Here is a 26,402-nt window from a genome sequence, read left to right on the forward strand (position 1 = left end):
CGCCAACCTTCTTCAGCGGACTTCTTCAGCACGCCAGCCCCTCCCTCCCACCAGTGCACCTTACAGGAGGATCGGTCCTTCCGCCGGCCCTGTCTAGGCCCCCCACCCACCGACGCACCCCGCAGACGCTCCCTTCCCCGATCAACCATTTTCCCCACCAGCGCCATCTAGGGGTGTCGAAGCTGCCACAGAGACCGAGGCCACGCTCCCGGAGTTACAGACGCCCGAGCCTCCACCGGAGTCACCACCGAAGCTTCGACGATCACAGAGGACGACCAGGGCCCCCGATCGACTGATTGCTTCATTTTAAAGTGTATATTTAATCATAGCTTGTAAATAGTAATTAGAATTCTAAATAGTTACAAAACACTGTACGGAGGTATTATGGTACCTCCATAACTATAATTTCTACCACGTTACCATGTTGTACTATCAGGCCACCACCCCGCCGGACTCTTTTTTAATAGGGGTGAATGTGGTAGTCTGTGTAGAGGTATTACGGTACCTGGTATGCTGTAACACCATTGGCAGATATTGTATGCTTCCTACTGGTCAAGCTGTATGGTAGCTCCGCCCTGCAAGGTGGGGTATAAGAGCCCGTGCCACTGCAGCAGCCCTCATTCTGTACCTGAGCTGCTGGGGGAAACATCTAGCTTATTAAAGCCTTCAGTTGGACTACAACCTCGCTTTAGTGGTCATTGACCGTGCATCATGGCTAAAATCCCTCGTGTCACTGGAGCCATTCCTGAAAATCTCCTCTGCACCCTTTCCGGGCCCCATGCATCCGTCAAGAGGAGAAACTTTGGGCCGGACCCCTGGGAATGGCGAGAAAATCCCATCCATAAAATCGGGGGATGGGATTATCAGGGCCCTCATGCCCCCCCCCGCCCCCCGCCAACCTTAAACTGCCACGCCTACCACGCTTTTTATTCTCTTGGTGGGCTGCTGGAATCAAGAAACTTCTCGCTCTCCACACTTGGCTCAGGGGGTTGCGAAAGTTCCCCGAATGGAAAGGTCCCCATTCCAGGCAGGTATGGGATGCCCCCACCCACCCCAGATAGCCTCTCAAATCCTCCACGAGTCAGAGCGCCCGCGCCATCGTGATCGCTGTCGCGTTTCACAACAGCCGGAACAGGCCGCCGTCAGCATCGATTCAGGCCCCGACAAGGGGGCAGCAGCGGGGCCACGAGAAACGCGGTGGGCGTGGTGCCAGATTGGCGCCGACATCGCGTGACGCCTGGATGACGCGGCGCCGCCTCATTTTATGTGCGCGATCCACGCACAGGCCCCGACACAGAGAGGTGGCCGCGCCCCGCCGCGCCGCTCCCAGGTTCCGGGACAATGACCTGGAACATCTGCCGGACGCAGGGGAAGAGCGGAGGGCGACCCTGTGCCCAAGACGTGGCCACCGGCACCCGGCCAGCACAGTCAGGCGCAGCTGGCGTGACATGGGCATCGGCGTCAGAGCTGTGGGGCACAACCCACGCTCGGGAGAGCAGTGCCGCAAGAAGCTCTACGACCTCACGAGGGCAGCCGGTGGTAAGTAACCCGAGAGTTCCCCCGGCCCACACCCCAGCCCTCCCCCACCCCCCCACGATGTGCCGCGCGCCACCCCCCCGCCCACGCACGACGGGGGCACCACGTACCACACGAGCCACATGGGCACCACACCGTCCTTGCGAGCTGCCATGGCGTGGCGCCCAGTGCCCCCCGTCATAATGTTGCCAACATCTGCGCCCCCCCCCGCCCCCGCAGGATAAGACAGCCCACAACCATGGTGAGTGTGCAAGAACCGGAGGGGGATCACCTGTTCTGCACCCCCTCACCGTCCATGAGCAGAGAGTTCTGGACCTCGCTGGGGGAGCCGTCACCCGGGAGGTAGCGCCATGCCAGATCAGAAGCACAGTACCAAGTGAGAGTCCCCTGCCCAGCTACACTCCCTCAACCCCTCAGCTCCCCCCTCCCCCCTCACACTGCCCCCTCCACCCCCTAACCCCCCCTCACACTCCACCCCCTCACACTGCCCCCTCCACCCCCTAACCCCCCCTCACACTCCACCCCCTCACACTGCCCCCTCCACCCCCTAAACCCCCCTCACACTCCACCCCCTCACACTGCCCCCTCCACCCCTTAACTCCCCCCTCACACTCCACCCCCTCACACTCCCCCTCCACCCCCTAACCCCCTCACACTCCACACCCTCACACTGCCCCCTCTACCCCCTAACCCCCTCACACTCCACCCCCTCACACTGCCCCCTCTACCCCCTAACCCCCTCACACTCCACCCCCTCACACTGCCCCCTCCACCCCCTAACCCCCTCACACTCCACCCCCGCACACTGCCCCCTCTACCCCCTAACCCCTCACACTCCACCCCCACACACTGCCCCCTCTACCCCCTAACCCCCCCTCACACTCCTCCCCCTCACACTGCCCCCTCCACCCCCTAACCCCCCTCACACTGCCCCCTCCACCCCCTAACTCCCCCCTCACACTCCACCCCCTCACACTGCCCCCTCCACCCCCTAATCCCCCTCACACTCCACCCCCTCACACTGCCCCCTCCACCCCAACCCCCCTCACACTCCACCCCCTCACACTGCGCCCTCTACCCCCTAACCCCCCTCACACTCCACCCCCTCACACTGCCCCCTCCACCCCCTATTCTCCCCTCACACTCCACCCCCTCACACTGTCCCCTGCACTCCCAAACCCCCCTCACACTCCACCCCCTCACACTGCCCCCTCCACCCCCTAATCCCCCTCACACTCCACCCCCTCACACTGCCCCCTCCACCCCCTAACCCCCCTCACACTCCACCCCCTCACACTGCCCCCTCCACCCCCTAATCCCCCCTCACACTCCACCCCCTCACACTGCCCCCTCCACCCCATAACCCCCCTCACACTCCACCCCCTCACACTGCCCCCTCTACCCCCTACCTCCCCCCTCACACTCCACCCCCTTCCCCCAACCCTCCCCCTCACTCCACCACCTCACACTGCCTCCTCCACCCCCTAACTCCCCTCACACTCCACCCCCTAACTCCCCCCTCACACGCCACCCCCTCACACTGCCCCCTCTACCCCCTAACCCCCCTCACACTCCACCCCCTCACACTGCCCCCTCTACCCCCTAACCCCCCTCACACTCCACCCCCTAACACTGCCCCCTCTACCCCCTAACCCCCCTCACACTCCACCCCCTCACACTGCCCCCTCTACCCCCAACCCCCCTCACACTCCACACCCTCACACTGCCCCCTCTACCCCCTAACCCCCCTCACACTGCCCCCTCCACCCCCTAACCCCCCTCACACTCCCCCCCCTCACACTGCCCCCTCCACCCCCTAACCCCCCTCACACTCCACCCCCTCACACTGCCCCCTCTACCCCCTAACCCCCTCACACTGCCCCCTCCACCCCCTAACCCCCCTCACACTCCCCCCCTCACTCTGCCCCCTCCACCCCCTAACCCCCCTCACACTCCACCTCCTCATACTGCCCCCTCTACCCCCTAACCCCGCTCACACTCCACCCCCTCACTCTGCCCCCTCCACCCCCTAACCCCCTCACACTCCACCCCCTCACACTGCCCCCTCTACCCCCTAACCCCCTCACACTGCCCCCTCCACCCCCTAACCCCCCTCACACTCCACCTCCTCATACTGCCCCCTCTACCCCCTAACCCCCCTCACACTCCACCCCCTCACACTGCCCCCTCCACCCCCTAACCCCCTCACACTCCACCCCCTCACACTGCCCCCTCTACCCCCTAACCCCCCTCACACTGCCCCCTCCACCCCCTAACCCCCCTCACACTCCACCCCCTCACTCTGCCCCCTCCACCCCCTAACCCCCTCACACTCCACCCCCTCACACTGCCCCCTCCACCCCCTAACCCCCCTCACACTCCACCCCCTCACTCTGCCCCCTCCACCCCCTAACCCCCTCACACTCCACCCCCTCACACTGCCCCCTCCACCCCCTAACCCCCCTCACACTCCACCCCCTCACTCTGCCCCCTCCATCCCCTAACCCCCTCACACTCCACCCCCTCACACTGCCCCCTCCACCCCCTAACCCCCCTCACACTCCACCCCCTCACTCTGCCCCCTCCACCCCCTAACCCCCTCACACTCCACCCCCTCACACTGCCCCCTCTACCCCCTAACCCCCTCACACTGCCCCCTCCACCCCCTAACCCCCTCACACTCCACCCCCTCACACTGCCCCCTCTACCCCCTAACCCCCTCACACTGCCCCCTCTACCCCCTAACCCCCTCACACTGCCCCCTCCACCCCCTAACCCCCTCACACTCCACCCCCTCACACTGCCCCCTCTACCCCCTAACCCCCCTCACACTCCACCCCCTCACACTGCCCCCTCCACCCCCTAACCCCCTCACACTCCACCCCCTCACACTGCCCCCTCTACCCCCTAACCCCCTCACACTGCCCCCTCCACCCCCTAACACTGCCCCCTCTACCCCCTAACCCCCTCACACTGCCCCCTCCACCCCCTAACCCCCTCACACTCCACCCCCTCACACTGCCCCCTCTACCCCCTAACCCCCTCACACTGCCCCCTCCACCCCCTAACCCCCTCACACTCCACCCCCTCACACTGCCCCCTCCACCCCCTAACCCCCCTCACACTCCACCCCCTCACACTGCCCCCTCTACCCCCTAACCCCCTCACACTGCCCCCTCCACCCCCTAACCCCTCACACTCCACCCCCTCACACTGCCCCCTCCACCCCCTAACCCCCCTCACACTCCACCCCCTCACACCTGACTCCGCGCTTTATTGTGTATTCCAGGGGCAGCCACCGATTGGCCCGGTCCGTCTCAGACAAGCCACCGCCGTCCAGGTCAACGTCCATCCGCCTACAGGGACGCACGCCTGGGAGGGGAAGGAAGATGGACAGGAGGGCGCTCTCCCGAAGCCGGGCCACAGGAGACGGACGCACAGCGCACCCAAGGTCAAGGCGTGTGGTCGCGCGGGATGGCAGCGCCAGTGGCCTTTGCCCATCAGCATGACCTCAACTTGCAGCCGTGGCTTCGCCACCGTCCTACCACGGCAGGCCGGCTGGCATGTCGCTCCGGCGGAAAACCCTAAAACCCTCCCCTACCCCCTCCCCGGAACATGGAGGCCTCCTGCACCGACCCCCCCCCCCCCGAACATGACTGCACCCTTCCCCCTCCTCCTCTCCCCCTCCTCCCCCTCCCTCTCCCCCTCCCCCCTCCTCCTCCCCCTCCTTCCCCCCTCCTCCTTCCCCCTCCCCCTTCACCCCTCCTCCTTCCCCCACCCTCCTCCTCCTCCTCCTCCCCTCTCCTCCTTCCCCCCTCCTGCTTCCCCCCTCCTCCTTCCCCCTCCCTCCTTACCCCCCTCCTCCTTCCCCCTCCTCCTTCCCCCTCCCTCCTTACCCCCCTCCTCCTTCACCCCTCCTCCTTCCCCCTCCCTCCTTACCCCCCTCCTCCTTCACCCCTCCTCCTTCACCCCTCCTCCTTCATCCCCCCTCCTCCTTCCCCCCCTCCTCCTTCCCCCCCTCCTCTTTCTCCCCCCCTCCTTCCGCCCCCCCCCACCCCCCGCCGTCACCGGCCGTGGAAGGCACAACATGCTGCCTCCGAAAAACGTCGGCCGCTCACGACTGGCTGACGAATTTATTTTGCAGCGGTGGACCGCGACGGCGTGACCTGGGACACGCCATTGGGACTTCGGCCCATCCGGGCCGCTGAATAGACTTAACACCTCGGGCAATTCTCCGGGAGGTGCGGCACCAACCTCGATGACGCCGTTCTCGCCGGTTGGGAGAATGGCAGAACGGCGTCAGACCGGCGTCGCGTGAAAATCCGGCGCGAACAACGATTCTCCCAAACGGCACGGCATGGGAGAATCCCGCACAATGATTCCCCCACCCCCAGACACCATTTGCCCTTACACCCTCCATGCCAACTTGCCCAGTATCCACCATGAGCAGACCTCAGGGGCAATGCTGAGATGAAATAAAACTTGAAATATCTAAGACTTCATTATCTATAAAAGAAACATTCCTCCATTCATGAAAGCCAATTCAATACATTTAAATCCCCTCAAGTACTTATAAAAACAAACATTTGTATTCATAACATCACATCAGAAACAGTTAATCCTTTAATAACCTCCTTGAGCCGTCAATCAAACTGTGAACTTATAACCCCCCACCTGCTATGATAAAGATAACAGATGTGTCAGCAAACAACTATTGAAACAATTAGACGAGGGTTTATTTTCAATTCTCGCAGGCACAGGAAGTTTTTTATTCCAATCTTTCTTAGGGTCTGGCCATTTGAGAAGCCTGACAGCTTGACAGTACCACAGGCCTTCTTTGTTCTTCAAAAGCATTTACCATTTCTCAAAATATTTGCAACTCCCATAGGGCATGGAAAAATGGGTCTGCTTGATCTCGGCGCTAAATTCAAATGGTCAGTCTGTGCTCCGGATCACCATGTGTGGGAGTTACATCTTGGCCCCACTCGACACCGCGTTGAAAATATGAACTGTTGGAAATGGGAAGGAGGGCTTCCATATCCGGGTCATGCCCGCCATTTTGGAAGGTTCTTGGAGTCTCCAGGATTCAATGAAAATCCAGGCCACATTGGGGAAACCACTGAATTGTTTGCTTAGACAGGGGAAGTGGAAGACATGCATTTTGAACGGAGAGACCATAACCACTGTCAACGGGGTTTCCCGTTTTGTCCCACCCTCCGCTGCCGGTGGGACCCATGGGAACGGCCGGAGAGTCCCGCCAAATTCTCAGGAAAAGAAAGTTGCCAGGACAAATTAGAACAAGGAAGGAGGCCATGCATCCCATTGTGCCAATGCTTTCTCTTTGAAAGAGGTATCCAGTTAGTCAAACTACTCTACTCTTTCCCCATAGCCTTAGGAATGCCCCCTCTTCAAGTGTGTATCCAATTCCATTCTAAAGGTTACCTCTGAATCTGCCTCCACCACCACCTTTTCAGTCTGTGCATTCCAACACAAAACTGGGAGGTTAGCGGAGAAAGTGGAAACAATTCATGGAGCCGAAAACAGAGATCTTCTCCGGCTGGTAACTGAGGCAAGGGACTCAGCGATGGTGAGAAGGGAGAGCTTGAGTTTTGATCTAACACCTACTCATTGTTTGAAATGGGGTGTCGATCGGAGAAAGGTGGGCCCTTTTCCCAGCATTCAGCCACTTGAACAGGGGAAAAGCCAGTTCCTACCTTGTCAGCCATTATCATCGAGGAACCGCCATGTATTCCAAGAATTGGGATCATAGTCTGAGCTGAAATAAAATCCAAAATTTCTGCAATGGACTCATGATCCGTGTCGTCCCCAAAAACCACACCGTGCATTTTCATCCCGGACATGAGGTCGCAAACACGGGTAATGATGCTCTTGGGGTCGGTCTCGTTGACGGTCACCTGCACCACGTTGGGATCAATGGGCAAATGTTGGAAATCATCTTTGTTCAAAACATCTTTGATGTCCATCTCGCAGGACGTGCCGCCGAGGATCACGGCAATGTTCAGGGTAGGGTGGCTTTTCAAAATTCCTTTCGCCCAATCCGCATGCGACGCGAGTATCAATAAAATCTTCAGGAGTTGCAAGCCCATGTGCCTCATCTTCATTGAGTTTAATCCCTGCAATAGATAATCAGAGCCTCAGGTTAAAGTATACGCCAGGTCTTAATCACACAGCAACACAACGCAATGACCCGTATTGGTAATTACTCTTGCTACCCCCAACGGACAATCTGGTAAAATCTGCATCCCTACTAGATGCTTCTTCCCTAACCAATAAATGCTCCACACCAGGCCTTGTTAGCTAAGGTTGGCTTTGTGAAACTTACAGGAGGGAGAAAATAAATGTGTACCCTCAATGAACTACACACTCAAAACTTGAGTATTGAGAATTTATCGAGCAAAAAACTGGAAAGCGGTTTTGTTCACTTGGATTATCACATAGAGCCATGGAATCCCTATAGTGCAGGCGGCTATTCGGCCCATTGGGTCTACACCGACCCTCTGAAAGAACATCCCTACCCCACTCCCCATCCTATCCTCTTTACACCCTAACCCCCCCTAACCTGCACATCCCTGGACACGAAGGAACAATTATTATCACGGCCAATCCACCTAACCTGAACATCTTTGGACTGCGGGAGGAAACCGGAGCACCCGGAGGAAACCCACGCAGACACGGGGAGAACGTGAAAACTCCACACAGTGACCCAAACCGGGAATGGAACCAGAGTCCCTGGCGCTGTGAGGCAGCAGTGCCAACCACTGTGCCACCACGCCGCCCGAACAGAAATAGTAGAAATGGAAAATGCTGGATAAACTCAACAGGTTTGGCAGCAGCTGTGAAGAGAGAAACAGGGTTAAAGTTTTGAGTCCATACGTACAGAGCTGTTCCGGAGAAGGCTTAGCGTGACTCCAAACATTTACTCTGTTTCTTTCCCCACAGACGCTGCCAGTCCTGTTGAGCTTATCCAGCATTTTCTGTTTTTATTTCAAATTTCCAGCATCTGCAGTATTTTGCTTTTATTTAAGGATTATGACGGGTCGAAGTCAAGTCTATCCCTTCACTCAATGGCCTCTCAACCTTTTAAGTAGGTAGGTCTTAACTCCGAAAAGGGAGCGTCATCAGTTGCCCTGAGAGCTGGATACGTTTCCAAGGGTGAGCCTAAGTAAGTGACAATCTGGTTCAGCTAATCGCACTCTTGTTTCCGTCAGAACGTTGTATTTCCAAGGACCAGTGCCAGGACCTGAGTGTATAATCTAAGGTGGCATTGAGAAATTAAACTGGGGCTCCATCTGACCTCGCGAGTGAATGGATTAGATCTCATGGGACTGTTCAAAGGAAAGCGAGGGAGTTCCCTGCTGCCTTGGCTAACTCCAACCCAATGGGACCAGAATTATCTTGAAATTTATACAATTTCATAGAATTTACAGTGCAGAAGGAGGCCATTCAGCCCATCGAGTCTGCACCGGCTCTTGGAAAGAGCACCCTACCCAAGCCCACACTTCCACCCTATCCCCATAACCCAGTAACCCCACCCAACACTAAGGGCAGTTTTGGACACTTAGGGCAATTTAGCGTGGCCAATCCACCTAACCTGCACATCTTTGGACTGTGGGAGGAAACCGGAGCACCCGGAGGAAACCCACGCACACACGGGGGGGAACGTGCGTACTCCGCACAGACAGTGACCCAAGCCGGGAGTCGAACCTGGGACCCTGGAGCTGTGAAGCAATTGTGCTAACCACTAACCCTAATTGCACAATTGCTTGTGGTATTGTATTGTTTGTAGATCGGTTGCCCTGTTTGCCAACATAGCAACAGTGCACTTCCAAAGTAATTCATTGGGTGACGCACGCTTTTGAACATTCTGGGGATTGAGTGATGCTATACACATGAACGTTCTTTCTTTCATAGTAGGTAACACCAAAAGAGGTCATTGGAGGTTTTGTGGTGCAGTGTCCCTCCTCTGAGCCAAAATGTCCGGGTTCGTGTCCCACCCCAGGATGCGATGGCCAAGGAAGTTGCGTTCGTAGGGCAGCCAAAACAGGTTGAGTGTCAACTTGCAAATCCTTCTGGGACACGCCATTGCTGGTGGTAAGAGCGGGAGAGTCTCCTGGTCAACCACACTTGATGCGGAGTGGTACCCCTCAAGCTATAAGCCCCAGGTGACAGATTGGTCTAAGGTAAAGTCCCAAGTGACCATGGGCTGCTTTCCCCTTTGAGGGGGGAGAGCTGACTGGTGGTGGTTTGACCTGAGGGTCACCACACCTCAGGCGAGGGGCAGGGTCGAGAAGGCAGGGCCTTTCATGAATCACCTCAGCCGGGACGGGGAATTGAACCGGCGCTGCTGGCCCCGCTACCGCATCGCGAAGCAACCGTCCAGCCCACTGGGCTAAACCAGCCCCCAGCCCGGGAACTACTCACAAGAAGGTCTATCTTAGAGGAGCACTCGGTATGGGAAGAGAATTGGAATTGGAGAACATTAGTAATTGTTTCCACAGAATCAATCCCACATTCCTGAAATATGGTAGAACCTCAGAACCTCCGATTCTGAGGTTCGTGAACCAGCAACCAAATTATTTGGGCATGGATGGGTGAGAAAACATATCACCGTAATTTAATTCATACAGACTAAATGTACAAACTAGTAATAAATGGTTACAATCACTGTGCAAAGCTATTATTTTAGAATTAACATTTATGCATTCAGTATAACAGAGTGTCTGGGACTTTCCAAATGTCTGTGTTAATTGATCTAACTTATCTTTCTGAAAATTCCAAAACAATTACACACGGGATTTACCGCACAGAAACAAGGCATTCGACCCAAACAGTCCCTGATAATGTTCACGCTCCACTTGAGCCTCAACCCATCCTCCTGCAACCCGAGCAGCAGGATTTATGAGCAAACATATGAATTAGGAGCACAAAGAGGCCATTCGGCCCCTCTTCCATTTGGTAAGATCAGGACTAATCTGATAACCCACGATTCCCTTCTACCTCGCACGCTTTTCCAGCTTCCCCTGAAACGCATCTATGCTATTTGGCCGGACCGCCCCCTGCGGGAGCGAGTTCCACATTCTCACCCACTCTCTGGTTTCCCCTAAATACCGCCCCCAACCCCCCCCCCCTATTTGGTTTCTTCAATTTAATTAATTGATGGTGCTTTCAATGTTCAATGGCAAGTTAGGTGGTTTTGTCTGCATTCTGCTGTTACGTGGAGATTCCTAACACGCATCAGGAATCACACCTGCAAAACATAATCCCGGTCTCCCAAGAACCAATTACAGATTTCCTCAATTATTGATTTCCTCACGCTGATGGGAATTACTCGATTGGGGGTGGGGGGGGGGGGGGGGTGGTCACCAATTGGGGTTCAGCAATGGAAGCACACTGACACTGAAGGAGGTACATTGGGGGTTCACCGAAAGGAGTGAGTGGACGGGGTTACAAAATGGCTGACCATCTCCAGAGTCAACCACCCCAGGAGGAAACAGCCCCCCCACCCCCCACCCCCCCACCCTACCTCACAAGAGTTGCTGACCAATCAGAGGCAGATAACTGTTGATTGCAGACAGCACCACCAGGGGAGCGGTGCCAGCTGCCAGTAATGCATCCATCAGAGGCCGAAGGTCGGCGAGAGACCGTGGGCCACAGGTGGGGTGCAAGGTGGGTAGGGAGGGAGGGGGGGGGGGGGTAGGGAGGGGGGGGGAGGGAGGTTAGAGCAGCGCTCACTTCCTGATGCCAGGCCCCTTGATCGGGCACTGAGTGCCTGACAACGAGGGGAGCCCACAAGCAAAGCGGGAACTGAAGAACATAGATTGGGGGCGGATGTTTGAGGGCAAATCAACATCTGACATGTGGGAGGCTTTCAAGTGTCAGTTGAAAGGAATTCAGGACCGGCATGTTCCTGTCAGGAAGAAGGATAAATACGGCAATTTTCGGGAACCTTGGATAACGAGAGATATTGTAGGCCTCGTCAAAAAGAAAAAGGAGGCATTTGTCAGGGCTAAAAGGCTGGGAACAGACGAAGCCTGTGTGGAATATAAGGAAAGTAGGAAGGAACTTAAGCAAGGAGTCAGGTGGGCTAGAAGGGGTCACGAAAAGTCATTGGCAAATAGGGTTAAGGAAAATCCCAAGGCTTTTTACACGTACATAAAAAGCAAGAGGGTAGCCACGGAAAGGGTTGGCCCACTGAAGGATAGGCAAGGGAATCTATGTGTGGAGCCAGAGGAAATGGGTGAGGTACTAAATGAATACTTTGCATCCGTCTTCACCAAAGAGAAGAAATTAGTAGATGTTGAGTCTGGAGAAGGGTGTGTAGATAGCCTGGGTTACATTGAGATCCAAAAAGACGAGGTGTTGGGTGTCTTAAAAAATATTACGGTAGATAAGTCCCCAGGGCCTGATGGGATCTACCCCAGAATACTGAAGGAGGCTGGAGAGGAAATTGCTGAGGCCTTGACAGAAATCTTTGGATCCTCACTGTCTTCAGGTGATGTCCCGGAGGACTGGAGAATAGCCAATGTTGTTCCTCTGTTTAAGAAGGGTAGCAAGGATAATCCAGGGAACTACAGGCCGGTGAGCCTTACTTCAGTGGTAGGGAAATTACTGGAGAGAATTCTTCGAGACAGGATCTACTCCCATTTGGAAGCAAATGGACGTATTAGTGAGAGGCAGCATGGTTTTGTGAAAGGGAGGTCGTGTCTCACTAACTTGATAGAGTTTTTCGAGGAGGTCACTAAGATGATTGATGCAGGTAGGGCAGTGGATGTTGTCTATATGGACTTCAGTAAGGCCTTTGACAAGGTCCCTCATGGTAGACTAGTACAGAAGGTGAAGTCACACGGGATCAGGGGTGAGCTGGCAAGGTGGATACAGAACTGGCTAGGTCATAGAAGGCAGAGAGTAGCAATGGAAGGATGCTTTTCTAATTGGAGGGCTGTGACCAGTGGTGTTCCACAGGGATCAGTGCTGGGACCTTTGCTCTTTGTAGTATATATAAATGATTTGGAGGAAAATGTAACTGGTCTGATTAGTAAGTTTGCAGACGACACAAAGGTTGGTGGAATTGCGGATAGCGATGAGGACTGTCAGAGGATACAGCAGGATTCAGATTGTTTGGAGACTTGGGCGGAGAGATGGCAGATGGAGTTTAATCCGGACAAATGTGAGGTAATGCATTTTGGAAGGTCTAATGCAGGTAGGGAATATACAATGAATGGTAGAACCCTCAAGAGTATTGAAAGTCAAAGAGATCTAGGAGTACAGGTCCACAGGTCACTGAAAGGGGCAACACAGGTGGAGAAGGTAGTCAAGAAGGCATACGGCATGCTTGCCTTCATTGGCCGGGGCATTGAGTATAAGAATTGGCAAGTCATGTTGCAGCTGTATAGAACCTTAGTTAGGCCACACTTGGAGTATAGTGTTCAATTCTGGTCGCCACACTACCAGAAGGATGTGGAGGCTTTAGAGAGGGTGCAGAAGAGATTTACCAGAATGTTGCCTGGTATGGAGGGCATTAGCTATGAGGAGCGGTTGAATAAACTCGGTTTGTTCTCACTGGAACGAAGGAGGTTGAGGGGCGACCTGATAGAAGTCTACAAAATTATGAGGGGCATAGACAGAGTGGATAATCAGAGGCTTTTCCCCGGGGTAGAGGGGTCAATTACTAGGGGGCATAGGTTTAAGGTGAGAGGGGCAAGGTTTAGAGTAGATGTACGAGGCAAGTTTTTTACGCAGAGGGTAGTGGGTGCCTGGAACTCGCTACCGGAGGAGGTGGTGGAAGCAGGGACGATAGTGACATTTAAGGGGCATCTTGAGAAATACATGAATAGGATGGGATAAAGGGATACGGACCCAGGAAGTGTAGAAGATTGTAGTTTAGTCAGGCAGCATGGTCGGCACGGGCTTGGAGGGCCGAAGGGCCTGTTCCTGTGCTGTACATTTCTTTGTTCTTTGTTCTTGTTCTTTGTAAGATTGAGGAAGGGGTGGGTAGGTCAGGTGTTCCATTCGGGGCTGGATGCCAAAAATCGGGGGGTGGCGATCTTGGTGGGAAAGAGGGTGTCGTTCAAGGCGTCGAGCATTGTGACAGACAATGGCGGCAGGTATGTAATGGTAAGTGGTAAGCTGCAAGGGGAGAGGGTGGTGCTGGTCAACGTGTACGCCCCGAACTGGGACGATGCGGGTTTTATGCGGCGCATGTTGGGTCGGATCCCGGACTTGGAAGTGGGAGGCCTGATAATGGAGGGGGGGACTTTTACACGGTGTTGGATCCAGCACTGGACCGCTCCAGGTCTAGGACAGGTAGGAGGCCGGCGGCGGCTAAAGTGCTGAAGGGGTTTATGGACCAGATGGGAGGGTGGACCCTTGGAGATTTGCAAGGCCGGAGGCTTGGGAATTTTCATTCTTCTCGCACATTCATAAGGCCTACTCCCGGATCGACTTTTTTGTTCTGAGCCGGGCGCTGATAGCGAGAGTAGAGGATACCGGGTACTCGGGGATAGCCATTTCGGATCACGCCCCGCATTGGGTAGACCTAGAGCTGGGGCAGGAGAGGGACCAGCGCCCGTTGTGGCGCTTGGAGGTGGGGCTGTTGGCGGATCTTTGTTGTTTGTTCAAAGACGCCAGGGTTTGCCGTTCATTGGCCGAATACCATCGGTGGCGGGATGAGGCCCACTTGAGAGCTTCAATTGGTAAGTGGGGCGTGGGAGGGAGGGGGGGGTCAGCCACGGCCTTCCCACCAGGACTTAATCGGTGAGTGGGGGGGGGGGGGGGAGCGACAGGCCCCTCCCTCCAATCTCACCAGTAATTCAATGCCCTCCATCTCCAAACATGCGGGGGAGGGGGAGGGGGAGGGGGGAGGGGAGAGGGGGGGAATTAAATTCCAACAACCCCCCCCCCGCCCGTCTAGAGGACTGAGGGCAGTCCATAGTACAGACCCTGGCACTTCGAAACCATGTGGTAACCTCACTGAACCTGTCCAGGTGGAGGCTCGAAAGTGTCAAGCCAATGTACTCACGTTGTTCAAGCTGGAATAAATAATCAAGTTTAATCCAAATTAATCAGTCGCGATTGACAAACATTATCCATCACGGTGAAGAGGTATAAAGGGTGTACGTTCAGTTAAAGACAACCCAATAAGCTGTACATCAGTAATCATTTTCTCGTTCCAAGACGTCTGCATTTGTGAAAACAGGATAATGTATGCTTTTATTACAGAGTTCCTTTTTCTTCTGACATTTTCAGAATGAGAAACAGCAATGATGGATTGGTGCCACCGGATAATTTATAACAATGTTTAATGTAGTGTCATTTGGCTCAGTGGTGACGCTCGTGCATCAGAAGGTTGTGGGTACATAGAATTAACAGCACCAAAGCAGACTGTTCAGACCCCAGTGATCCAGGCCAGGGACGAAGCACCACACAAAAAACCTGCTTCCACCATGCTTCATCAAACCCCATCAATATAGCCTTCCATCCCCTTCTCCCTCTCACACCTACCTAGCTCCCATTGTGTATGCATTGATTTAACTCCTTGCTGGGTAGTTAGTTCCACATTCTATTGTTTCAGAGATTTCACCAGAATTCCCCCATTGGATTTATTCGTGACTCATTTCATCTTATATTTATAGCCCTTCACTTTGAATTCCCCCACAAGTTAATCCCCCCTTAGTCCTCCCCCCTCAACTCCCTTACCACCACCACCATCACCCCCCGAACTCTCCAATCCAGTTACCCAGTATCCATTATAAACAGAGCTCGCAAGCCTTATAGTATGATAATAGCAGCATTCCCTGGACAGCTGTGTAAACAAACACTGCTGAGCACAATCCATTCGTGGTTCGGAAGGAAATCAAGCACTCAAGCTCACATTCCTCTGAACAACCGTGGAAACAAATACTGCCGAGGTAGAATCCGTTAGTCATTTGGAAGGTATCTACTATATTTCCCTTATCTAACCTTTCTGCCACTTGTGTAAAGAATTTGAGCCAAGCACAGCTGCCACTTTTGTCATCAGTACCGAGTACGCTTCAGCGTATTTTCAATTTCTACGTGTTTCTTTATTCTATTTTTCAGTAAAATTCAGATACCTTTCATATCACCTATGTCACGGTTGCTAATCTATGGTCCCTGGTCCTGTTTTATTTCCTTTTCTAAATGTAGGAGTAACATTGGCTCCCATCAGCACTCTGATATTGTATCCTTCTCGAATAGAATATGTAAATGAATCCATCTGGGCCAGAGGTCTTGGGGGCGATTTTCAGCGGGATATCCAACATTGACACAAAATCTGGAGAGAATCGGAAATCGCGAATCTCGCCGCTCAGAACGTAATTTCTGGTTTTCAACCCCCCACTGGCGGAGTAAGGTGAAAAATGGCGCGGGTGCTGGGCACCTCATTTTAATACATTAGCATGTCGTTAGCGAGCACTCACTCGGGGAATTCTCCCCCCCCCCACCTCACTGAATATTCAGCGGCTGCCGGCGTGACGTGACGCAGGTGTCGTTTCCAAAGGCTTCACAAAACACGTAAACCTGCTGACCACCCCCCATCTCCAAAGGAGGTGAGCGCCCAGGTCACCCTCACCTACTTGGTGCCAGTTGCAGAGGGGCAATGGAGAGAACGCGGGGGGACCCAGAAAAGCTCAACTCAGGGCCGGGATGGGTGGGGGGGGGCGGTGCAGGATTCAGTCTCGCCATCCCGGGGGGGAAGGGGTCGCTCGCAGGCTTTAGCTTCCTTTCATGTCGGGGCGCTCCTTGGTTTAAAGGGGTCTGGCGGTTGACAGCGCTTCCCGTATCCGCGTTACTGCATTTGTGTCGATGACTCCGTTGAGGGAGTGCCCTTCCAGGGTAGGAGCTGGAAAGTGGTTGGGACAAGGTGTTTACAGAGGGTCAGCACTGTGGGGGTGGGGGGAGGCGATTGTGAGGTTCTTGGATCCCATGAGATGCCAGGCTACAAGGGCAAAGTTGGGGACTCAGAAAAGGGGATGTCCCCTGTGGTGTTTTTTGTGTTGCTAAGTTCAGGATGGTTGGCGTAGTGTTCACAAAGACCATAAAATAGCTTGAACGTAAACAAAGCTATAAATTTACTAATACTACTAACTAGGATTCGACACGTACTCCTAAAGAATACACAGTTGATTAATAACATCTAAACTACACTCATCTACAGCTAATCTCACTGGTTTAAACAATGATCTGCTCTCACTTATACTATCTGTATTTCTGACTCTCTCTAGCTAACTCCTGCACACACTCTCCCACAAGGCTCAGCATCACTGCCTTATATAGTTGTAACTGTAGCTCCCTCTAGTGGCTACGCTCGACATTTCATTAACCCTTGCAGTACTGACAGTTATGATAATACCACATCTCCTGCCTCAGGGGGCCTGAAGACCCTCTCAATGCGGGGGGAGGACGACTGCTGTGAGATTTGAACCCCACACCCGGGCAGCAGCTTGGGATAAAGGAAATAGGGCTGCATGGAAGGTCAGCCCACTGGTTATGGACGATTGACTGTCGGGGATTAGTGTCAGGGTAGAAGGCTTCACAAATGGACGGATCATTTAATCTGAAGCCCTTGTGAACTGGGGAAATGAGGATGCCATCTAAGGGTAAGGCTGGCATGCTAATTTCAGTGTTCGCACGAATCAGGTCTGTCGGGTCTGCACAAGGGAAGCCAGTTGGCTGAGTCAATTGTGCCAATTAAGTCAGCACAGCAATCCATGAGTGTGCCACTGATTGCAGCCAAGTTCTGCCTTCCAAGCCCACTGGGCCCCGTGAGATCTAGGGTGCATTATCGACCTACTTAATCATGTTTTAATTCGATGTTTTACGTTTCATTTGTGATTTGTTTTTCTTTAAGGTAGTATCTCTTTAAGGGACCGCCCCTTTTAATTTGTCCCTCAGTTTATTTAATTTAGTCTATTTGGCTGATAAAAATAGTTGGAGGCAAGGGCCGGGATTCTCCCCTACCCGGCGGGGCGGGGGGTCCAGGCCGGATGGAGTGACGGAAACCACTCCTGCGTCGGGACACCGCAAAGGTGCGTATTTCTCCGCACCTTTAGGGGCCAAGCCCTCACCTTGAGGGGCTAGGCCCGCGCCGGAGTGGTTGGCGCGTCGCCGGCCGGCGGGAAAGGCCTTTGGGGCCATGCCAGCCGGCGCCAAAAGGACTGCGCTGGCCGGCGGAAGTCCGGGCATGAGCGAGAGTGTCAGCGGCTGCTGACGTCATCCCCGCGCATGCGCAGGGGGGGTGTCACTTCCACATCAGTGTATCAGCACAGTATTGTGGACAGGTCAGGGTAGGACATTGTCAGTGTATCAGTACAGTATTGTGGACAGGGCAGAGAAGGACATTGTCAGTGTATCAGTACAGTATTGTGGACAGGTCAGGGTAGGACATTGTCAGTGTATAGTACAGTATTGTGGACAGGGCAGGGTAGGACATTGTCAGTGTATCAGTACAGTATTGTGGACAGGGCAGGGTAGGACATTGTCAGTGTATCAGTACAGTCTTGTGGACAGGGCAGGGAAGGACATTGTCAGTGTATCAGTACAGTATTGTGGACAGGGCAGGGAAGGATATTGTCAGTGTATCAGTACAGTATTGTGGACAGGGCAGAGAAGGACATTGTCAGTGTATCAGTACAGTATTGTGGACAGGTCAGGGTAGGACATTGTCAGTGTATAGTACAGTATTGTGGACAGGGCAGGGTAGGACATTGTCAGTGTATAGTACAGTATTGTGGACAGGTCAGGGTAGGACATTGTCAGTGTATAGTACAGTATTGTGTACAGGGTAGAGAAGGACGTTGTCAGTGTATCAGTACAGTATTGTGGACAGGGCAGGGAAGGACATTGTCAGTGTATCAGTACAGTATTGTGGACAGGGCAGGGAAGGACATTGTCAGTGTATCAGTACAGTATTGTGGACAGGGCATGGAAGGACATTGTCAGTGTATCAGTACAGTATTGTGGACAGGGCAGGGAAGGACATTGTCAGTGTATCAGTACAGTATTGTGGACAGGGCAGGGGAGGACATTGTCAGTGTATCAGTACAGTATTGTGGACAGGTCAGGGTAGGACATTGTCAGTGTATAGTACAGTATTGTGGACAGGTCAGGGTAGGACATTGTCAGTGTATAGTACAGTATTGTGGACAGGGCAGGGTAGGACATTGTCAGTGTATAGTACAGTATTGTGGACAGGGCAGGGTAGGTTTTTGTCAGTGTATAGTACAGTATTGTGTACAGGGTAGAGAAGGACGTTGTCAGTGTATAGTACAGTATTGTGTACAGGGCAGAGAAGGACATTGTCAGTGTATCAGTACTGTATTGTGGACAAGGCAGAGAAGGACATTGTCAGTGAATAGTACAGTTTTGTGTACAAGGCAGAGAAGGACATTGTCAGTGTATCAGTACAGTTTTGTGTACAAGGCAGAGAAGGACATTGTCAGTGTATCAGTACAGTATTGTGGACAGGGCAGGGTAGGACATTGTCAGTGTATAGTACAGTATTGTGGACAGGGCAGGGTAGGACATTGTCAGTGTATCAGTACAGTATTGTGGACAGGGCAGAGAAGGACATTGTCAGTGTATCAGTACTGTATTGTGGACAAGGCAGAGAAGGACATTGTCAGTGTATAGTACAGTTTTGTGTACAGGGCAGAGAAGGACATTGTCAGTGTATCAGTACTGTATTGTGGACAGGGCAGGGAAGGACGTTGTCAGTGTATAGTACAGTACTGTGTACAGGGTAGAGAAGGACGTTGTCAGTGTATAGTACAGTATTGTGTACAGGGCAGAGAAGGACATTGTCAGTGTATCAGTACTGTATTGTGGACAAGGCAGGGAAGGACGTTGTCAGTGTATAGTACAGTTTTGTGTACAGGGCAGAGAAGGACATTGTCAGTGTATCAGTACTGTATTGTGGACAGGGCAGGGAAGGACGTTGTCAGTGTATCAGTACAGTATTGTGTACAGGGCAGAGAAGGACATTGTCAGTGTATCAGTACAGTATTGTGGACAGGGCGAGAAGGACATTGTCAGTGTATCAGTACAGTATTGTGGGCAGGGTACGACATTGTCAGTGTATCAGTACAGTATTGTTGACAGGGCAGGGAAGGACATTGTCAGTGTATCAGTACAGTACCGTGGACAGGGCAGGGTCGGACATTGTCAGTGTATCAGTACTGTATTGTGGACAGGGCAGGGAAAAACATTGTCAGTGTATCAGTACTGTATTGTGGACAGGGCAGGGAAGGACATTGTCAGTGTATCAGTACTGTATTGTGCACAGGGCAGAGAAGGACATTGTCAGTGTATAGTACAGTATTGTGGACAGGGCAGGGTAGGACATTGTCAGTGCATCAGTACAGTATTGTGGACAGGGCAGAGAAGGACATTGTCAGTGTATCAGTACAGTATTGTGGCCAGGGCAGAGAAGGACATTGTCAGTGTATCAGTACAGTATTGTGGACAGGGCAGGGTAGGACATTGTCAGTGTATAGTACAGTTTTGTGTACAGGGCAGAGAAGGACATTGTCAGTGTATCAGTCCAGTATTGTGTACAGGGTAGAGAAGGACGTTGTCAGTGTATAGTACAGTATTGTGTACAGGGCAGAGAAGGGCATTGTCAGTGTATCAGTACTGTATTGTGGACAGGGCAGGGAAGGACGTTGTCAGTGTATAGTACAGTATTGTGTACAGGGCAGAGAAGGACATTGTCAGTGTATCAGTACAGTATTGTGGACAGGGCGAGAAGGACATTGTCAGTGTATCAGTACAGTATTGTGGACAGGGCAGGGTAGGACATTATCAGTGTATAGTACAGTATTGTGGACAGGGCAGGGAAGGACATTGTCAGTGTATCAGTACAGTACCGTGGACAGGGCAGTGTCGGACATTGTCAGTGTTTCAGTACTGTATTGTGGACAGGGCAGGGAAAAACATTGTCAGTGTATCAGTACTGTATTGTGGACAGGGCAGGGAAGGACATTGTCAGTGTATCAGTACTGTATTGTGCACAGGGCAGAGAAGGACATTGTCAGTGTATAGTACAGTATTGTGGACAGGGCAGGGTAGGACATTGTCAGTGCATCAGTACAGTATTGTGGACAGGGCAGAGAAGGACATTGTCAGTGTATCAGTACAGTATTGTGGCCAGGGCAGAGAAGGACATTGTCAGTGTATCAGTACAGTATTGTGGACAGGGCAGGGTAGGACATTGTCAGTGTATAGTACAGTTTTGTGTACAGGGCAGAGAAGGACATTGTCAGTGTATCAGTCCAGTATTGTGTACAGGGTAGAGAAGGACGTTGTCAGTGTATAGTACAGTATTGTGTACAGGGCAGAGAAGGGCATTGTCAGTGTATCAGTACTGTATTGTGGACAGGGCAGGGAAGGACGTTGTCAGTGTATAGTACAGTATTGTGTACAGGGCAGGGTAGGACATTATCAGTGTATAGTACAGTATTGTGGACAGGGCAGGGTAGGACATTGTCAGGCATCAGTACAGTATTGTGGACACGGCAGAGAAGGACATTGTCAGTGTATCAGTACAGTATTGTGGACAGGGCAGAGAAGGACATTGTCAGTGTATCAGCACAGTATTGTGGACAGGGCAGGGAAGGACATTGTCAGTGTATCAGTACAGTATTGTGGACAGGGCAGGGTAGGACATTGTCAGTGTATCAGTACAGTATTGTGGACAGGGCAGAGAAGGACATTGTCAGTGTATCAGTACAGTATTGTGTACAGGGTAGAGAAGGACGTTGTCAGTGTATAGTACAGTATTGTGTACAGGGCAGAGAAGGACATTGTCAGTGTATAGTACAGTTTGTGTACAAGGCAGAGAAGGACATTGTCAGTGTATCAGTACAGTTTTGTGTACAAGGCAGAGAAGGACATTGTCAGTGTATCAGTACAGTATTGTGGACAGGGCAGGGTAGGACATTGTCAGTGTATAGTACAGTATTGTGGACAGGGCAGGGTAGGACATTGTCAGTGTATCAGTACAGTATTGTGGACAGGGCAGAGAAGGACATTGTCAGTGTATCAGTACAGTATTGTGTACAGGGCAGAGAAAGAAATTGTCAGTGTATCAGTACAGTATTGTGGACAAGGCAGAGAAGGACATTGTCAGTGTATTGTACAGTTTTGTGTACAGGGCAGAGAAGGACATTGTCAGTGTATCAGTACTGTATTGTGGACAGGGCAGGGAAGGACGTTGTCAGTGTATAGTACAGTATTGTGTACAGGGTAGAGAAGGACGTTGTCAGTGTATAGTACAGTATTGTGTAGAGGGCAGAGAAGGACATTGTCAGTGTATCAGTACTGTATTGTGGACAAGGCAGAGAAGGACATTGTCAGTGTATAGTAGTTTTGTGTACAGGGCAGAGAAGGACATTGTCAGTGTATCAGTACAGTATTGTGGGCAGGGTAGGACATTGTCAGTGTATAGTACAGTATTGTGGACAGGTCAGGGTAGGACATTGTCAGTGTATCAGTACAGTATTGTGGACAGGGCAGGGAAGGACATTGTCAGTGTATCAGTACAGTACCGTGGACAGGGCAGGGTCGGACATTGTCAGTGTATCAGTACTGTATTGTGGACAGGGCAGGGAAAAACATTGTCAGTGTATCAGTACTGTATTGTGGACAGGGCAGGGAAGGACATTGTCAGTGTATCAGTACTGTATTGTGCACAGGAAGAGAAGGACATTGTCAGTGTATAGTACAGTATTGTGGACAGGGCAGGGTAGGACATTGTCAGTGCATCAGTACAGTATTGTGGACCGGGCAGAGAAGGACATTGTCAGTGTATCAGTACAGTATTGTGGACAGGGCAGAGAAGGACATTGTCAGTGTATCAGTACAGTATTGTGGACAGGGCAGGGTAGGACATTGTCAGTGTATAGTACAGTTTTGTGTACAGGGCAGAGAAGGACATTGTCAGTGTATCAGTACAGTATTGTGTACAGGGTAGAGAAGGACGTTGTCAGTGTATAGTACAGTATTGTGTACAGGGCAGAGAAGGGCATTGTCAGTGTATGAGTACTGTATTGTGGACAGGGCAGGGAAGGACGTTGTCAGTGTATAGTACAGTATTGTGTACAGGGCAGAGAAGGACATTGTCAGTGTATCAGTACAGTATTGTGGACAGGGCGAGAAGGACATTGTCAGTGTATCAGTACAGTATTGTGGACAGGGCAGGGTAGGACATTATCAGTGTATAGTACAGTATTGTGGACAGGGCAGGGTAGGACATTGTCAGTGTATCAGTACAGTATTGTGGACAGGGCAGGGAAGGACATTGTCAGTGTATCAGTACAGTACCATGGACAGGGCAGGGTCGGACATTGTCAGTGTATCAGTACTGTATTGTGGACAGGGCAGGGAAAAACATTGTCAGTGTATCAGTACTGTATTGTGGACAGGGCAGGGAAGGACATTGTCAGTGTATCAGTACTGTATTGTGCACAGGGCAGAGAAGGACATTGTCAGTGTATAGTACAGTATTGTGGACAGGGCAGAGAAGGACATTGTCAGTGTATCAGTACAGTATTGTGGACAGGGCGAGAAGGACATTGTCAGTGTATCAGTACAGTATTGTGGGCAGGGTAGGACATTGTCAGTGTATAGTACAGTATTGTGGACAGGTCAGGGTAGGACATTGTCAGTGTATCAGTACAGTATTGTGGACAGGGCAGGGAAGGACACTGTCAGTGTATCAGTACAGTACCGTGGACAGGGCAGGGTCGGACATTGTCAGTGTATCAGTACTGTATTGTGGACAGGGCAGGGAAAAACATTGTCAGTGCATCAGTACTGTATTGTGGACAGGGCAGGGAAGGACATTGTCAGTGTATCAGTACTGTATTGTGCACAGGAAGAGAAGGACATTGTCAGTGTATAGTACAGTATTGTGGACAGGGCAGGGTAGGACATTGTCAGTGCATCAGTACAGTATTGTGGACAGGGCAGAGAAGGACATTGTCAGTGTATCAGTACAGTATTGTGGACAGGGCAGAGAAGGACATTGTCAGTGTATCAGTACAGTATTGTGGACAGGGCAGGGTAGGACATTGTCAGTGTATAGTACAGTTTTGTGTACAGGGCAGAGAAGGACATTGTCAGTGTATCAGTACAGTATTGTGTACAGGGTAGAGAAGGACGTTGTCAGTGTATATTACAGTATTGTGTACAGGGCAGAGAAGGGCATTGTCAGTGTATGAGTACTGTATTGTGGACAGGGCAGGGAAGGACGTTGTCCGTGTATAGTACAGTATTGTGTACAGGGCAGAGAAGGACATTGTCAGTGTATCAGTACAGTATTGTGGACAGGGCGAGAAGGACATTGTCAGTGTATCAGTACAGTATTGTGGACAGGGCAGGGTAGGACATTATCAGTGTATAGTACAGTATTGTGGCCAGGGCAGGGTAGGACATTGTCAGTGTATCAGTACAGTATTGTGGACAGGGCAGGGAAGGACATTGTCAGTGTATCAGTACAGTACCGTGGACAGGGCAGGGTCGGACATTGTCAGTGTATCAGTACTGTATTGTGGACAGGGCAGGGAAAAACATTGTCAGTGTATCAGTACTGTATTGTGGACAGGGCAGGGAAGGACATTGTCAGTGTATCAGTACTGTATTGTGCACAGGGCAGAGAAGGACATTGTCAGTGTATAGTACAGTATTGTGGACAGGGCAGAGAAGGACATTGTCAGTGTATCAGTACAGTATTGTGGACAGGGCAGGGTAGGACATTGTCAGTGTATAGTACAGTATTGTGGACAGGGCAGGGTCGGACATTGTCAGTGTATCAGGACAGTATTGTGGACAGGGCAGGGTAGGACATTGTCAGTGTATCAGTACAGTATTGTGGAGAGGGCAGGGAAGGACATTGTCAGTGTATCAGTACAGTACCGTGGACAGGGCAGGGTCGGACATTGTCAGTGTATCAGTACAGTATTGTGGACAGGGCAGGGAAGGACATTGTCAGTGTATCAGTACAGTATTGTGGACAGGGCAGAGAAGGACATTGTCAGTGTATCAGGACAGTATTGTGGACAGGGCAGGGTAGGACATTGTCAGTGTATCAGTACAGTAATGGGGACAGGGCAGGGAAGGACATTGTCAGTGTATCAGTACAGTATTGTAGACAGGGCAGAGAAGGACATTGTCAGTGTATCAGGACAGTATTGTGGACAGGGCAGGGTAGGACATTGTCAGTGTATCAGTACAGTATTGTGGAGAGGGCAGGGAAGGACATTGTCAGTGTATCAGTACAGTACCGTGGACAGGGCAGGGTCGGACATTGTCAGTGTATCAGTACAGTATTGTGGACAGGGCAGGGAAGGACCTTGTCAGTGTATCAGTACAGTATTGTGGACAGGGCAGAGAAGGACATTGTCAGTGTATCAGGACAGTATTGTGGACAGGGCAGGGTAGCACATTGTCAGTGTATCAGTACAGCATCGTGTACAGGGCAGAGAAGGACATTGTCAGTGTATCAGTACAGTATTGTGGACAGGGCAGAGAAGGACATTGTCAGTGTATCAGTACAGCATCTTGTACAGGGCAGGGTAGGACATTGCCAGTGTATCAATACAGTATTGTGGACAGGGCAGAGAACGACATTGTCAGTGTATCAGTACAGTTTTGTGGAAGGGCAGGGTAGGACATTGTCAGTGTATCAGTACAGTATTGTGGACAGGGCAGAGAAGGACATTGTCAGTGTATCAGTACAGTATTGTGGACAGGGCAGAGAAGGACATTGTCAGTGTATCAGTACAGTATTGTGGACAGGGCAGGGTAGGACATTGTCAGTGTAGAGTACAGTATTGTGGACAGGGCAGGGTAGGACATTGTCAGTGTATCAGTACAGTATTGTGGACAGGGCAGGGAAGGACATTGTCAGTGTATCAGTACAGTACCATGGACAGGGCAGGGTCGGACATTGTCAGTGTATCAGTACTGTATTGTGGACAGGGCAGTGAAGGACATTGTCAGTGTATCAGTACAGTATTGTGGACAGGGGAGGGAAAGACATTGTCAGTGTATCAGTACTGTATTGTGCACAGGGCAGGGGAGGACATTGTCAGTGTATAGTGCAGTATTGTGGACAGGGCAGGGTAGGACATTGTCAGTGTATCAGTACAGTATTGTGGACAGGGCAGGGAAGGACATTGTCAGTGTATCAGTACAGTACCGTGGACAGGGCAGGGTCGGACATTGTCAGTGTATCAGTACTGTATTGTGGACAGGGCAGGGAAGGACATTGTCAGTGTATCAGTACTGTATTGTGGACAGGGCAGGGAAGGACATTGTCAGTGTATCAGTACTGTATTGTGCACAGGGCAGAGAAGGACATTGTCAGTGTATATTACAGTATTGTGGACAGGGCAGGGTATGACATTGTCAGTGTATCAGTACAGTATTGTGGACAGGGCAGAGAAGGACATTGTCAGTGTATCAGTACAGTATTGTGGACAGGGCAGAGGACATTGTCAGTGTATCAGTACAGTATTGTGGACAGGGCAGGGTAGGACATTGCCAGTGTATAGTACAGTATTGTGGACAGGGCAGGGTCGGACATTGTCAGTGTATCAGTACTGTATTGTGGACAGGGCAGGGAAGGACATTGTCAGTGTATAATACGGTATTGTGTACAGGGCAGAGAAGGACATTGTCAGTGTATCTGTACAGTATTGTGGACAGGGCAGGGTAGGACATTGTCAGTGTATCTGTACAGTATTGTGGAAAGGGCAGAGAAGGACATTGTCAGTGTATCAGGACAGTATTGTGGACAGGGCAGAGAAGGACATTGTCAGTGTATCAGG

The 26,402-nt window shown here is 51.9% G+C and overlaps 1 protein-coding gene across 1 annotated transcript in view; it reads right to left on the bottom strand.

Moving 5' to 3' along the window:
- LOC140403901 (glutamate receptor ionotropic, NMDA 2B-like) overlaps positions 1–26,402 on the bottom strand; it is a 457,807-nt gene that overhangs the window by 131,997 nt on the left and 299,408 nt on the right. The window contains exon 3 of the mRNA XM_072492122.1: positions 7,251–7,670. Within this exon, the coding sequence (XP_072348223.1) occupies positions 7,251–7,658 (408 nt within the window). The 5' untranslated portion in view covers positions 7,659–7,670. The remainder of the gene's footprint in view (positions 1–7,250; positions 7,671–26,402) is intronic.

The sequence above is a fragment of the Scyliorhinus torazame genome, chromosome 29, assembly GCF_047496885.1.
Source record: "Scyliorhinus torazame isolate Kashiwa2021f chromosome 29, sScyTor2.1, whole genome shotgun sequence".
Taxonomy (NCBI): domain Eukaryota; kingdom Metazoa; phylum Chordata; class Chondrichthyes; order Carcharhiniformes; family Scyliorhinidae; genus Scyliorhinus; species Scyliorhinus torazame.